Below are 13,342 nucleotides of genomic sequence, written 5' to 3' on the forward strand. Positions count from 1 at the left end.
CACCTTAGCCTCCCAAAGTGCTGGGATACAGGCATAAGCCACTGTGCCCGGCTCCAGAGTCTCATATATTTTACTTTATACCATCTTGATTTTTTGTTACTCTTAGGGAAGTTTTCATTTATTCAAGATTATATTTCTATTTTTTGTAGTTAGATTTTTAATGTATGTAGAATTTAGTTTTGTGAATATCATAAAGTTAGGATCTTACTATGTTCCTTTAAAATGGAAAGCCAGTCGTCCCAACACTGTTGATTAGACCAGGGGTCAGCAAACTATGGCCAACGTGTTTTGTTAATAAGGTTTTATTGGAACACAGCCATTCTATTGTCATTGTCAATGACTATTTTCATATTATGCCAGCGTAGTTGAGGAGTTGCAACAGAAACGATTAATAATATGGCCCACAAAGCCTAAAATACGTGTCTGTTTATGGAATTTCTTTTATTTATTTATTTGCTTAATGTGTTCTTCTCTCAGTCTCATACTGTTTTTTTGTTGCTTTTTTTCTGAGACAGGGTCTCATTCTGTTGCCCAGGCTGAGTACAGTGGCACAGTCACAGCTCACAGCAGCCTCAGCCTTCTGGGTTCAGGGGATCCTCCTACCTCAGCTTCCTGAGTAGCTGGGACTATAAGCATGTGCTACCATGCCTGACTAATTTTTTATTTCTTGTAGAGACAGACTGTGTTGCCTAGGCTGGTCTCGAGCTCCTGGACTCAAGCAGTCCTACCACTTGTCCTTCCAAAGTGCTGAGATTACAGGCATGAGCCACTGTGCCCAGCTGTTCTCACATTGTTATAGTTATTTTAGCTTTATCCTACTGTATTTTATTGGCCTTGAAGATACAATTTGTTTCATCAGGTTTGCTGAGATACAATTTATAGATAGTAAAATTCACCTTTTTTATGTGTACAGTATTATATGGCTGACAAATGTATACGGCCATATAATCACAATCACTCCAAAAAGTTCCTTCATGTTCATTTGTCAGTCCTCCTCCTTATTGTCAAACCCTGGCATACCACTGATCTATTTTCTGACAGTTTTGTCTTTTCCACACTCTCATATAAGTAGAATCATACAGTAAGTAGCCTTTTCAGTCTGGATTCTTTGATTTTAGCATAATGTCCATTGTGTCCATTCACTGGCTGATGGACATTTGGGTTGTATCCAGTTTTTGGCAATTACGAATAAAGCTGATAGAAACATTTGCATACAGGATTTTTTCTAGAGAAATATATTTTCATTTTGGAGGGATAAACACCTAGGGATGAGATTGTTGGATCATATGGTATGGTAAATGTATGTTTAACTGTATAAGAAACTGCCAAACTGTTTTCCAAAGTGGGAGTACCATTTTTCATTTCCACTAGCAATGTATGAGAGTTGCAAATGCTTTGCATCCTCACCAACACTTAAGTCTCATCAGTTTTGTTTTGTTTTTAGTGATTTTAAAAGGTTAGACTTTGTAGTTTTAATTCTTATTTTAATTCCTAGTACATAGTTTTCATGACTTACTGATGATATTGAGCAGCTTTCTCTGTGCTTAATTTGCCATGTGTATGATTTCTTTGGTAAAGTGACTTTCCAAATCTTCTGTCCATTTTTTAAAATTGGGTTGTTTTCTTATGATTGAGTCATAACTTTTTAATCTCTTTTGGGTATGCTAGTTCTTTATAGGATAAGTGTTTTGCAGATATTTTCCCCCATTGTTTTCTCGTTTCTTAATAACGTCTTCCAAAGAACAGAAGTTTTTAATTTTGATGAAGTCTGCTTCATCAATTTTTTATTTATGTTTTGTATTATTTTCTTTTTTTCTTCTTTTTATTTTGTTTTGTTTTGTTTTTTTGAGATGGAGTCTCGTTCTGCCACCCAGACTGGAGTGCAGTGGCGCAGTCTTGGCTCACTGCAAGCTCTGCCTCCCTGGTTCACGCCATTCTCCTATCTCAGCCTCCCGAGTAGCTGGGACTATAGGTGCCTGCCCCCACGTCCGGCTAATTTTTTTGTATTTTTAGTAGAGACGGGGTTTCACCATGTAAACCAGGATGGTCTCAATTTCCTGACCTCATGATCCACCCGCCTCTGCCTCCCAAAGTGCTGGGATTACAGGTGTGAGCCACTGCGCCCGGCCATGTTTTGTATTATTTTCTATTGCTGCATGGAAATTCACAAACTTGGTGGCTTAAAACAACATAAATGCATTGTCTCACAGTTTCCATGGGTTTGTTGTCTAAGTTAGCTAAATTTTCTGTTCAAGGTCACACCAGGTTAAAATCAAGGTTCCAGGTGGGCTGCATTGCTTTCTGGAGCTCGTGTCCTTTTCCAAGCTCCTGTGGTATTTGGCTGAATTTAGTGCCTTGTAATTGTAGGATGTAGGTCTCTGCTTTCTTGCTAGCAATCAGCTAGGGCTATTCTCAGCTCCTAGAGGCCACCCACCATTTCCTGCTTCATAGCCTCCTCCTCAACATGGCAGTTGGCTTCTTCGAGGACTATAGGAGGAGTACCTTTGCAACTTTGAGTTTCTGACTTTTCTTGTCTCTGACCTCTGAAACCTCATTTAAAAGGGCTTACTACATTAGGTTGGGCCCATCCACACTTAAGAGGAAGGGTTATATAGGGCATGCACACTAGGGGGAAAGAAACCTAGACAGTTTGTGATTCTGACTACTGCATGGTTTATGCGTTTTTTTTTTTTTTTTTTTTTTTGGAGACAGAGTCTTGCTCTGCTGCCCAGGCTGGATTCCAGCAGGATCTGGGCTCACTGCAAGCTCCACCTCCCAGGTTCATGCCTTTCTCCCGCTTCAGCCTCCCGAGTAGCTGGGACTACAGGTGCCCGCCACCACGCCTGGCTAATTTTTTGTATTTTTAGTAGAGACAGGGTTTCACCATGTTAGCCAGGATGATCTCTATCTCCTGACCTTGTGATCTGCCTGCCTCGGCTTCCCAAAGTGTTGGGATTACAGGTGTGAGCCACCGCACCTGGCCGGTTTATACTTTTTTGTGTGTCTTATACCTGAGAAATTATTACCACCTCAAAGCTGTGAAGATTTTCCCCTGTTCTCTTCTAGATGTTTGGTAGTTTTAGGTTTTCCGTTTAGCTTTGTGGTTCGTTGTATAGATGCATGCTTGTCTATATGCATGTATACATTTATTGATTGTATTGACATATAATTCACATATGATAAAATTCATCTTTAAAGTATACAATCCCGTTTTTTGTGTGTGTACAGATGCTCCTTGACTTACAGTAGAATTATGTCCTGAAACCCATTGTGAGTCGAAAATATTGTTAAGTTGGAAAGCATTTAATACACATAACTTACCAAACATCTTTCTTAGCCTAGCCTACCTTAAACATGCTCAGGACACTTATATTAGCTTACATTTGGACAAAATAATCTAACAAAGCCAGTTTTATAATGTTGATAATGAATTTTGAATCAAAATTTGAAGTTCAATTTCTACTGAATGCATATGGCTTTTGCACCATCATAAGACAAAAAAAAATTGTTAGGTTGAACCATCTTAAGTCAGGGATAGTCTGTATTCAGAAAGTTGTCCAGCCATTGATGCTGTAATTCCACAGCATTCTTATCACACTTACAAGAAACCCTAAATCCACTAGCAGCCACTCCCTACTTCCCATTCCACCCAACTTGGCAACTGCTCATTTACTTACTATCATATGGATTTGCCTGTCATGGACATTTTGTGTCAATATAATTAATAGAGTATGTGCCCTTTGTATCTGGCTTTTTTCACTAATCATGCTGCTTGCAAGGTTCATGTTGCAGCATGTATTAGCACTTCATTCCTTTTTATGACACCACATTTTATTTTTCCATTCATCAGTTGGTGGACGTTAGGATTGTTTCCACTTTTTGTCTATTATAAATAATACTGCTATGTACATTTTCTTTTTTTTTTAACTAAACTGAAATGAAGTACCAACATCATGACCTTTTACCCTTAAATTCTTCAGCATGCATCTTCTAAATACAATATTACCACAGTGTAATTATCACATTTAGAAAATTTATCATTGATAGGATACTGTTATCTAATATACAATCCGTATTCAGGTTTCACCAATTGAATTAGTTTGTAAACATGTAAGACAAGAGTTTTATTGAGGTAAAATTCACACAACATAAAATTAACCATTTTAAAGCAAACAATTTAGTGGCATTTAGTATACTCACAATGTACAACCATCATATCTATCCAGTTCCAAAACATTTTCATCACTCCCAAAAGAAATCCTTTACAGTTTAAGCAGTTGCTCCTCATTCCTCCATTCCTTTAGTTCCTAACAATCACCAGTCTATGTGTGTCTCTATAGATTTACCTCTTCTGAATATTTCATATAAGTGAAATAACGTATGTGACTTTTGTGTCTGGCTTCTTTCACTTTATAGCATGATGTCTTTGAGATTTCTTCACATTGTATGATGTTATCAGTACTTCATTACTTTTTATGGCAGAATAATATTCCATTGCATATGCCACAGTTTGTTTATGCATTAATTGACAGACAGACAATTTCTTTCTTTCTTTTCTTTTCTTTTTTTCAAGACAGAGTCCCACTCTGTTGCCCAGTCTGGAGTGTAGTGGTGCGGTCTTGGCTCACTGCAACCTCTGCCTCCTAGGTTTAAGTGATTCTCTTGCCTCAGTCTCCTGAGCAGCTGGGATTACAGGCATGAGCCACCATGCCCGGCTAATTTTTTGTCTTTTTAGTAGAAATGGCGTTTCACTATGTTGGCCAGGCTGGTCTCGAACTCCTGATCTCGAGATCTGCTTGCCTCGGCCTCCCAGAGAGCTGGGATTACAGGCGTGAGTCACTGCGCCTGGTGGACAGTTAGACTATTTCTACCTTTGTCTATTTTGAATAGAGCTGCTATGAATGTGCATGTACTTGTATCCATTTGAGTAGCTGTTTTTGGTTTTGGGGAGTATATGCCTTAGGAGTGGATTTGCTAGGTCATATAGTAATTCTGTTTAATAGGATGAAAGGATGTGTTGAATCTGTAGATCGATGTGGGGAAAATATACATCTTTCAATGTTGAATTTTATATTCTATGAACATCATGTATCTTTCCATTTGTATAGGTCTTTGATTTCTCTCATCAGTGTTTTGTGGTTTTTAGCATACAGTTTGGTCACGTAACTTTTGTTCACATAAGTGTAAATGAAGTGTTTCTCTCATATTTATTTATTTATTTGCTTCTGTCTTATGGTACTTTATTTCTCTTTCTAGTTGTTCATTTCTTTTTTTTCTTTCTTTCTTTCTTTTCTTTTCTTTCCTTTTTTTTTTTTTTTGAGACAGAATCTTGCTCTGTTGCCCAGGCTGGAGTGCAGCAGCACCACGATCTTGGCTTACTAGAACCTCCACCTCCTGGGTTCAAGCAGTTCTCCTGCCTCAAGCCTCCCAAGTACCTGGGATTACAGGCACACACCACCACCAACTGATTTTTGTGTTTTTAGTAGAGACAGGGTTTCACCATGTTGGCCAGGCTGGTCTCAAACTCCTGACTTCAAGTGATCCACCTGCCTTAGCCTCCTGAAGTGCTGGGATTACAGGCATGAGCCACCGTGCACAGCCCTTAAATATATGTAAAAAAGCCGGGCGCGATGGCTCATGCCTGTAATCCCAGCACTTTGGGAGGCCGAGGCAGGCAGATCATGAGGTCAGGAGATCGAGACCATCCTGGCTAACACGGTGAAACCCTGTCTCTACTAAAAATACAAAAAATTAGCCAGGTGTGGTGGCGGGCACCTGTAGTCCCAGCTATTCGGGAGGCTGAGGCAGAAGAATGGCGTGAACCCAGGAGGCGGAGCTTGCAGTGAGCCGAGGTAGCGCCACTGTACTCCAGCCTGGGTGACAGAGTGAGACACCGTCTCAAAAAAAAAAAAAAAAAAAAAAAAAAAATATATATATATATATATATATATATGGGGGGGGAGAGATTAGTGAGAGCAAACATCTTTACCTGGTTTCTGGAGTCTCAGCATTCAATTTTTCACAATTAAGCATAAAGTCATTTGTAAATTTTTCATAAATGTGCTTTCTCAGGTTGAGGAAGTTCCCATTCCAAGTTTACCTAGACTTTCATGAATAGGATTTTAAATTTTGTCAAATACTGATACAATGTTTTAAACATCTCTGAAATCATGATGTTTCTCACAGTGGGTGTCATAGTTTCATTGGCAGGACTCTTTCATTTTTAATGGTGCATAAAATAGTGTGTATTTTATAATTGCTGCCATCATGTATTTGATGAAATAGCCCAAGCTGGAGTGCAGTGGTGTGATCTCAGCTCATTGCAACTTCCCCCTCCCGGGCTCAAGTGATTCTTGTGCCTCAGCCTTCAGAGTAGCTGGGACCATAGGCAAGTGCCACCACCCCAGGCTAATTTTTTGTATTTTAGTAGAGATGGGGTTTCGTCATGTTGCCCATGGTGGTCTCAAACTCTTGAGCTCAGGTGATCTGTGCACCTTGGCCTCCCAAAGTGCTGGGATTACAGGCGTGAGACACCACACCTGGCCTGAAATGGCATCTTTTGATAGGTGATAAGGCTCCTGTCATGTCTGTTTAAAATTTCCCTGAGACCAGGTGCAGTGGCTCATGCCTGTAATCCCAGCACTTTGGGAGGCCAAGGCGAGTGGATCACCTGAGGTCAGGAGTTCGAGACCAGCCTGGCCAACATGGCGAAACCCCATCACTACTAAAAATACAAAAATTAGGCTGGACGTGGTGGCTCACACCTCTAATCCCAGCACTTTGGGAGGTTGAGGCGGTCGGATCACGAGGTCAGGAGTCCGAGACCAGCCTGGCCAATATGATGAAACCCCGTCTCTACTAAAAATACAAAAATTATTGAGGCGTGGTGGCAGGCGCCTGTAGTTCTAGCTACTTGGAAGGCTGAGACAAAAGAATCACTTGAACCTGGGAGGTGGAGGTTGCATTGAGCCAAGATCGCACCACTGCACTCCAGCCTGGGCAACAGAGCAAGACTCCGTCTCAAAAAAAAAAAAAAAAGCCGGGTATGGTGGCGTGTGCCTGTAATCCCAGCTACTCAAGAAGGAGGCTGAGGCAGGAGGATTGCTTGAACCCGGGAGGCAGAGGTTGCAGTAGGCTGAGATCATGCCACTGCACTGTAGCCTGAGCAACAGAGCAAGACTCCATTTCAAAAAAAAAAGAAAAAAATCAACCTTATGCCTTATGAAATATACAAAAAGCACTAGAGGATAATTTATACCTGTAAATGCCCATAGTAAGGAAGAAGAATGATCTCACTCAAATCAGTAACCTAACCTTCAACCTTAAGACACTAGAAAGAGAAGAGCAAACTAAATCTAAAGCAAGCAGAAGGAAAGAAATAATAAAGATTAGGGAGGAAATTAACAACATAGAGAATAGAAGAAAAATAGAGAAAATCAATGAAACCAGAAGCTTATTATTTAAAGACACCAAAATTCGTAAAACTTTAGCCAGATTGACCAAGAAAAAGAGAGACTTGAATCAGAATGAAAGAGTAGACATTACTACCAACCTTCCAGAAATAAAAAGGATTACAAAGAATACCGTGATTCATCAACAAGTTAGATAACCCAGATGAAATGGCAAATTCTCAGAAATACACAAACTACCAAAACTGATGCAAGAAAAAATAAACAATCTGAATAGATCTGTAACGTGAGGAGATTGAATCATTAGTCAAAAACTACCCAAAAAGAAAAGGCCCAGATAGCTTCACTTAACATTTAATGAAGAATCAATACAATTAACACTAATTCTTTGCAAACTCTTCCAAGAAATAGAATATTTCACAACAGTTTTTGTTGTTGTTTTTTGTGGTTTTTTTTTTTTTTTTGGAGGGGGACACAGGGTCTTGTTCTGTTGCCCAGGCTGGAATGCAGTGGGGCAATCTCCACTCACTGCAACCTCCGCCTCCTGGGTTTAAATGATTCTCATGCCTCAGCCTCCCAAGTAGCTGGGATTACAGGTGTGCACCCCATGCCCAGCTAATTTTTTTATATTTTTAGTAGAGACAGAGTTTCACCATGTTGGTCAGGCTGGTCTCAAACTCCTGGCCTCAAGGCATGGCCACCATGCCTGGCCTACATCTCATTTTATGAGGCTAGTGTTACCCTGATGGCAGAATCAGACAATGACATCGTAAGAACAAACTGTAGAGCAATATTTTTTATGAATATGGTAGCAAAAATCTTTAATGAAAAACTATTGACTGGGTGTGGTGGTTCACCTGTAATCCCAGCACTTTGGGAGGCTGAGGTCGGTGCATTGCTTGAGCCCAGGAGTTCGAGACTAGCCTGGGCAACGTGGCAAAACTGTGTCTCTACAAGAAATATAAATGTTAGCCAGGGAGGCTGGGCACAGTGGCTCATGCCTGTAATCCCAGCACTTTGGGAGGCTGAGGCAGGTAGATCACCTGAAGTCAGGAGTTCTAGACCAGCCTGGCCAACATGGTGAAACCCCGTCTCTAGTAAAAATACAAAAATGAGCCGGGCATGGTGATGGGTGCCTGTAATCCGAGTTACTTGGGACGCTGAGGCAGGGAAATCACCTGAACCTGGGAGGCGGCGGTTGCAGTGAGCCGAGATTGTGCCACTGCACTCCAGCCGGGGCTACAGAGTGAGACTCTGCCTTAAAAAAAAACAAAAATAGGTGCCGAGTGCAGTGGCTCATGCCTATAATCCCAGTACTTTGGGAGGCTGAGGTGGGCAGATCATGAGGTCAGGAGATCGAGACCATCCTGGCTAACACGGTGAAACCCCATCTCTACTAAAAATACAAAAAATTAGCCGGGTGTGGTGGCAGGTGCCTATAATCCCAGCTACTTGGGAGGCTGAGGCAGGAGAGTGGCATGAACCTGGGAGGTGGAGTTTGCAGTGAGCCGAGGTAGCGCCACTGCACTCCAGCCTGGGCGACAAAGCGAGACTGTGTCTCAAAAAAAAAAAAAAAAGTTAGCCAGGTGTGGTGGCTCATGCCTGTAGCCTCAGCTACCTAGGAAGCTGAGATGGGAGGATTGCTTGAGCTCAGGAGGTTGAGGATGCAATGAACCACGACTGAGCCACTGCACTCCAGCCTGGGTGACCAAGTGAGACCCTTTCTCAAAGAAAACCCTCAAAAAACAAAGATTCTATTTTGATTTATTTACAGTGTTTGTGTATATTGCTTTGTATAGTTTTCTTAGATGTTGTAGGTATTACAATATATGTATATAACCTATCCCAGTGTTTTACCAAGTTCAGTGAAGTGTAGAAACTTTTTTTTCCATTTAAGTCTCTTTGCCCGCCTCACTTTTTAAATATAACTGTCTTAAGTATTTCCTCTACATGAAGCTACTCCATTTTGGTGGAACTGGAAGTGTATATGCTTGTCTTTTATCTGTCAACCTTACTGAATGATTAATTCTTGTAGTTCTTCCTTGGGTTGTCTTGAATTGCTATATATAGTCATATCTTTCACAAAAATGACATTTTCATTCCTTCCTTTCTTCTATCTATACCTTTTGTTTTTCTCACTACAAGTAGAAAAAAAATGAATATGGTTTTCTGTTTCTCAACATCAATAATAAATTTATGTATATTTTTTCACTTTTCCTATGTAAAATGAGATACTTTTTTCCCCTTCCCTGCTTCTAAGTTTTTGTGATATAATCTGGATATGGTATAATCTGGATATGTTGTATCTTCATTTTTATCTGACCATAATTTTCATTTTTTATATGTTTTTTTTTTTTTTGGAGACTAGGGACTCTGTTATTTAGGCTGGAGTGCAGTGGCACAGTCATGGCTCACTGCACCCTCAACCTCCTGGACTCAAGTGATCCTCCTACTTCAGCCTCCTAAATAGCTGGCAATACAGGTGTGTGCCACCACGCCCAGCTAAATTTTTTTTTTTAAGGAGACAGGGTCTCACTATGTTGCCCAGGCTAGTCTCAAACACCTGGACTCAAGTGACCCTCCCACTTCGGCCTCCTAAAGTGCTCAGATTATAGGCATGAGTCACCATGCCAGGCCTTTTTTTTTTTTTTAATGTGATCTGTCTTTACCTACTTATCTCACTTCATCTCCTGCTCTTCCCCTCTTTCCATCTACTTTTAGCCTTAGTGACATTTTTGCTCCTCGTTCAAAAACACATCCAACATGCTTTATCTCAGGCCTTTGCATTTGTTATTGCCTCTGCCTGGAATGCTTTTGCCCCTTTCCCCTGGATAATTATGTGGCTTGCTCCCTCACTTTCTAAGAAGTCTTTACTTAGATGTCACTTACAGTGAGATCTTCCTTGACCATCCCTCTAAAATTGTAACCTGCCCCCTGCCACCATCAAATCCCCCATCCTTTTCCCTGTTTTTCTTTTCATAGCAGCTATGATAATATAGCATATTATTTTATCTATTAATTGGTCTAGTTTATTTCTTTTTGTTAGAACGTAAGTTCCATGAAGGCAGGAATCTTTCTCTATTTTGTTCACTTCGTTTATTTCCATTGCCTAGAATGGAGCCTGGCACATGTAGGTACTCAATAGATATTTATTGAAATAATTAATCTTTGTGGATTTAGTATTTTTCTACCTCAAACTGGGACTACTGAGCTCCAAAACAGTGAATTTTTTTGAGACAGTGTCTGTCTCACTCTGCCACCCAGGCTGGAGTGCAGTGAGTGGTACCATTACAGCTCACTGCAGCGTCAACCTCCTGGGCTCAGGTGATTTTCCCACATCAGTTTTCTGAGTAGCAGGGACGACAGGTGCACGCCGCCATGCCTGGGCTAATTTTTGAATTTTTTTTGTAGAGACAGGGTTTTGCCATGTTGGTCAGGTTGGTCTCAAACTCCTGAGCTCAAGTGATCTGCCCACCTCAGCCTCCCAAAGTGCCAGGATTACAGATGTGAGCCACTGCGCCCAGCCAGGAGTGAATGTGTTTTATAGTTCTTTACACCTTTTGTATGTAACTTTTTTGTTTTAATTCTTGTTTATTTGCACCAGGTAATACTTTTCATATGGTTTAAAATTCAAATGGTATAAAAAGGTTGTGTTCAAAAGTATTATCCCACTGTCGTGTTCAAACACCCCATTCCTCTGCTCAGAGGCAGCTAGCTTTGTCAGGTTCTTGACTCTCCTTTCAGGGATATTCCCATATGACTTTCTGAAAATTTGATACCAAGTTACGCTATAGGACGAAGTATTTTACAATTGTATCTGTTCAGAATTGTTACTTGTTTTTTTTCTATGTATTGCTCAACCCTCCTTGGATAGCCAGCATCAACCATTTTTTAGAGAATGTTACTATCATGAGAGCCATTAAGGGAGTGATAAAATGAAATACTGTTTTGCACATGCCCTTGAAGTTCACAATCTAGGTGGGATGAGAAATATCCACACTTATTAAATAACAGAGACTTTAAAAAGATCAAGATAATACGTATGAATGTCACAAAACATTGAGTAATTAATTGTTCAATGAGATACAGATGACAAATACCATGACAATTAGTTTATCAAAGCAGAGAGCAAGCATCTTTTATCGGGGAACATTTCATGAGAAGGGAAGAATATGATGGCTTTGGATAGTCTGAAAAGAACGTAGAGGGAAGAAGTGTATTTTACCTCAATCATAGGCAGTTGAGAAAACAGAATTTTTTTAGGGAAAGTCATGTTCAAGATGGAGCTTAAGGTGGGGCAACAGTGGCTCATGCCTGCAATCCCAGCAATTGGAGAGGCTGAGGCAAGCAGATTGCTTGATCCCAGGAGTTCAAGGCCAGCCTGGGCAACGTGGTGAAACCCCATCTCCACAAAAAAAACACAAAAATTAGCTGGGCGTGGTGGCCTGTACCTGTAGTTCAAGCTCCTTGGCAGACTGAAGTGGGAGAATTATCTGAGCCCAGGAGGTCAAGGCTGCAAGTGAGGCGTGATTGCCTCACTGCACTCCAACCTGGGTGACACAGTGAGACGCTGTCTCAAAACAAAAAAGGATGGAGCTTGAAAGATAAGTTGTATTTTTAAATAGGCACAAAAGGAAGGATATAACATGGTGGAAGGGAACTACTGAACTAATGCTAACCAACTGTTCTTGTGAATCAAGTTTTAATGGAACACAGCCATGCCCATTCATTTATGTATTGTCTGTGCCTACTTTCATGCTACAGTGGCAGAGTGGAAAAATTGAGACAGACCATATGGCCTGCAAAGCCTAAAATACTGTCTGGTCCTTTACAGGAAGCTTGCTGATCCCTGCAAGTACTTAGGATGTAGGTAGGAAAGCGTTACTGATACATATTGAAGAAATGAAAATGACATATTTATTAGAGTTGGGGGCGGTTCAGTAATAGGAGGGTGGTTGGTTGAAAAGGAGGTTAGTTTTAAAGGAATACAATAGAGAGACCATTATAATAGAGAGGAAGTGAGGGGCCATTTCACGCTGGACAGTAGTTCAGTAAAGCACAGAGGTGGCTTACTCTTAATCATGCTTTTCTGATCTTTTCCCTGCTAGCCAAGAAGGATCAAGAAGGTGGAGAAGAAAAGAAATCTGTGCAAAAGAAAAAAGTAAAAGAGTTAAAGGTGTTGGATTCAAAGACAGCCCAGAATCTCTGTGAGTATCTCTTGATCCCAACTCTTCAAAATGTGAAGGAGTTCTTTTAATAACTTTTAATTCTCTAGAATCTGTGGTCCCTTGATATGGAACTTTAATTTGTTCGATTCCTGCTATATGCCAAGCATTGCACAGTGAATTTTCAGTATCATGTTTAATTTCTTCAATAGCCCTGCAAGATTTTTAAGTATCCAGATTTATGTCAAGGAAACAACCTAAGACTTTCAGGAATTTGCCTAGTCATAAAGCTAGTAAGAAGGAGGTCTGGGATTTGAGCCTTTTTTTTTTTTCTCTGAGACAGTCTCACTCTGTTGCCCATGCTGGAGTGCAATAATGCGATCACAGCTCCCTGCCACCTCAGCTTCCCAGGCTCAGTTGATTCTTCCACCCCAGCCTCCCAAGTAGCTGGGACTATAGGTGTGCACCACCACGCCCAGCTAATTTTTTCTAGAGACGGGGTTTTGCCATGTTGCTCAGGCTGGTCTCAAACTCCTGGGCTCAGGTGATCCGCCCAGCCGAGCCTCTGACTTTTTTATTTAAAAGTCCTTACTATGTCCATTGCATTCACACAAAGTCTACCACAGATGGTCTAGCCACTATACATTTCCTCTTTTCCACTTTTGCTTTTTTATTAAATAAATAGAGAAGGAGTCTCGCTATGTTGCCCAGGCTGGTCTCGAGCTCCTGGCCTCAAGTGATCTACCCACCTCAGCCTCACAATATGTT

General features: G+C 40.8%; 1 protein-coding gene across 4 annotated transcripts in view; it reads left to right on the forward strand.

Annotated features, from left to right (window-relative positions):
- The window catches only part of DIAPH1 (diaphanous related formin 1), a 106,999-nt gene that overhangs the window by 75,159 nt on the left and 18,498 nt on the right, over positions 1-13,342 (forward strand). For all 4 annotated transcript variants that reach the window (XM_033180861.1, XM_033180862.1, XM_033180860.1 and 1 more), the window contains one exon: positions 12,518-12,616. In XM_033180861.1, coding sequence (XP_033036752.1) covers positions 12,518-12,616 — 99 coding nt within the window. The remainder of the gene's footprint in view (positions 1-12,517; positions 12,617-13,342) is intronic.

Source organism: Trachypithecus francoisi, unplaced genomic scaffold, assembly GCF_009764315.1.
Source record: "Trachypithecus francoisi isolate TF-2019V2 unplaced genomic scaffold, Tfra_2.0 Lachesis_group2, whole genome shotgun sequence".
NCBI classification, from domain to species: Eukaryota; Metazoa; Chordata; class Mammalia; order Primates; family Cercopithecidae; genus Trachypithecus; species Trachypithecus francoisi.